Genomic DNA, 1,829 nt, shown 5'->3' with positions numbered 1-1,829 from the left:
TGGAGAGATCAATTACTATTATATCAAAATAATTTCAGTACCACTAGATACTCACACATAATATCAAAAACAAAAGTGAGGAGAGACACAAGTTCTCTTTCGTTTGTTTTGGATTTTCTGTTCTTTGATTTAGACTATGCCTGAAAATTTGAAATAACTTTGAGAAAACTAACTCAAATTTTTTTCACATTCCATTTCTCTGTTTTCCAAAATGATTGACTAGAGTCTCAGTTGAGCAGATCTCTCTTCTCAGGCACAGAACTTGCTGAGAAAGTAGCAGTTCAGAAAGAATGACCTAGAAAAAATTGGTTTTCTACATTCAGACCTTTTGCTACTGCATCTTATCAATGATATTGACAACTAAAAACCTATTTAAGCTGATTTTCATCTTTATATTCTATATTTTTTTTTCAGAGACAGGTTGCCCGCCTTGCACTGCATTCAATGGAGGTGCAGAATCAGACCACAGTGACTGAGTTCATCCTGACTGCCTTCCCTGCCCTCCACAAGCTGCAGGTTTTCCTCTTCGCGGTTCTCCTGGTGACTTACATGCTTACTCTAACAGGAAACGGTGTCATCATCTCCCTAATATGGGCTGATAATCACCTCCAAACCCCAATGTACTTCTTCCTCAGTAATTTGTCATTTTTGGACATTTTATACACTACCTCGGTTACCCCAAAACTGTTGGCCTGTCTCCTAGAGGACAGGAAAAGCATATCTTTTGCAGGCTGCATCACCCAAACATACTTCTTTTTCTTCCTGGGGACAGTGGAGTTTATCCTGTTGGTGGTGATGTCCTTTGACCGCTACGTGGCCATCTGCAACCCCCTGCGCTATACCATCATCATGAACAGCAGGGTCTGCCTCCTGCTGGTCCTGGGCTGCTGGGTGGGGGCCTTCCTGTCCGTGCTCTGCCCTACTATTGTGGTGTCCAGGTTGCCCTTTTGTTCTAAGGAAATTAGTCACTTCTTCTGTGACATCGCCCCTCTCCTACAAGTCGCCTGTATAGACACACATTTCCTTGAGATGATAAACTTCCTCTTGTCTTCCCTCATCCTCCTGACCTCCCTGGTGCTCACCACCGTGTCCTACACCTACATCATTTCCACCATCCTGCGCATCCCCTCCGCCCAGGGACGTCAGAAAGCCTTCTCCACCTGTGCTTCCCACATCACCGTCGTCTCCATCGCCTACGGGAGCAACATCTTCATGTATGTGAGGCCCAGCCAGAGTCATTCCCTGGAATTCGACAAAGTGACAGCTGTCCTCACCACAATGGGGACCCCACTTCTGAACCCCTTCATTTATAGTCTAAGGAATGAAAAGGTAAAGGAAGTTTTGAGAGATGCAGTCAACAAAATTATGTCCCCATGGCACAGGAAACCATGAAAACTTATTTGCTAATAAACGGCATTTTCAACTCTTGGACACAATGTGGAGAAAGGCATGCTTGAGGACCATAGAATCAAAAATGTGTGGGAAAAGATGAAAAAGCTTTGTGCCACATCAGGTAGAAGTTATTGTGGTCAGGGTCCAGAGGAGGCAACTCAGCCACAGAGAAAATAATGTATCTGAACTCTTTTATTGGACCTTCTCACACACATTATCATGGAATAATGAAAATATAAACTGAAATCAGAAAACCTGAATTTTAAGCCTGGTTCTATCACTTTTATGTCAGGTGACACTGAGCCCCTCTGAATCTTATTTTCACATCTGTAAAGTAGGGAATACAGTTTTTGCTTTGCTTTTCCTTTTTGTTAATGTAGGTTTAACCAAGATAGTCTAAGAAATGAAACCACATATAATTAAAAGTTAGCACTTCT

The 1,829-nt window shown here is 42.5% G+C and overlaps 1 protein-coding gene across 1 annotated transcript; it reads left to right on the top strand.

Annotated features, from left to right (window-relative positions):
• Positions 1-444: 444 nt before the first annotated feature.
• LOC125110510 (olfactory receptor 6M1-like) lies at positions 445-1,392 on the top strand. The gene has a single exon (XM_047751795.1). It carries the CDS (start codon positions 445-447, stop codon positions 1,390-1,392), a length of 948 nt encoding a protein of 315 aa, XP_047607751.1.
• Positions 1,393-1,829: the final 437 nt, after the last annotated feature.

This window comes from Phacochoerus africanus, chromosome 11, assembly GCF_016906955.1.
Source record: "Phacochoerus africanus isolate WHEZ1 chromosome 11, ROS_Pafr_v1, whole genome shotgun sequence".
NCBI classification, from domain to species: domain Eukaryota; kingdom Metazoa; phylum Chordata; class Mammalia; order Artiodactyla; family Suidae; genus Phacochoerus; species Phacochoerus africanus.
This window is presented reverse-complemented; position numbering and strand designations above follow the sequence as displayed.

What these genes read in the sequence shown, in the direction of transcription:
- LOC125110510 (XM_047751795.1), top strand. Translation starts at nt 445, where the DNA reads ATGGAGGTGCAGAATCAGACCACAGTGACTGAGTTCATCCTGACTGCC.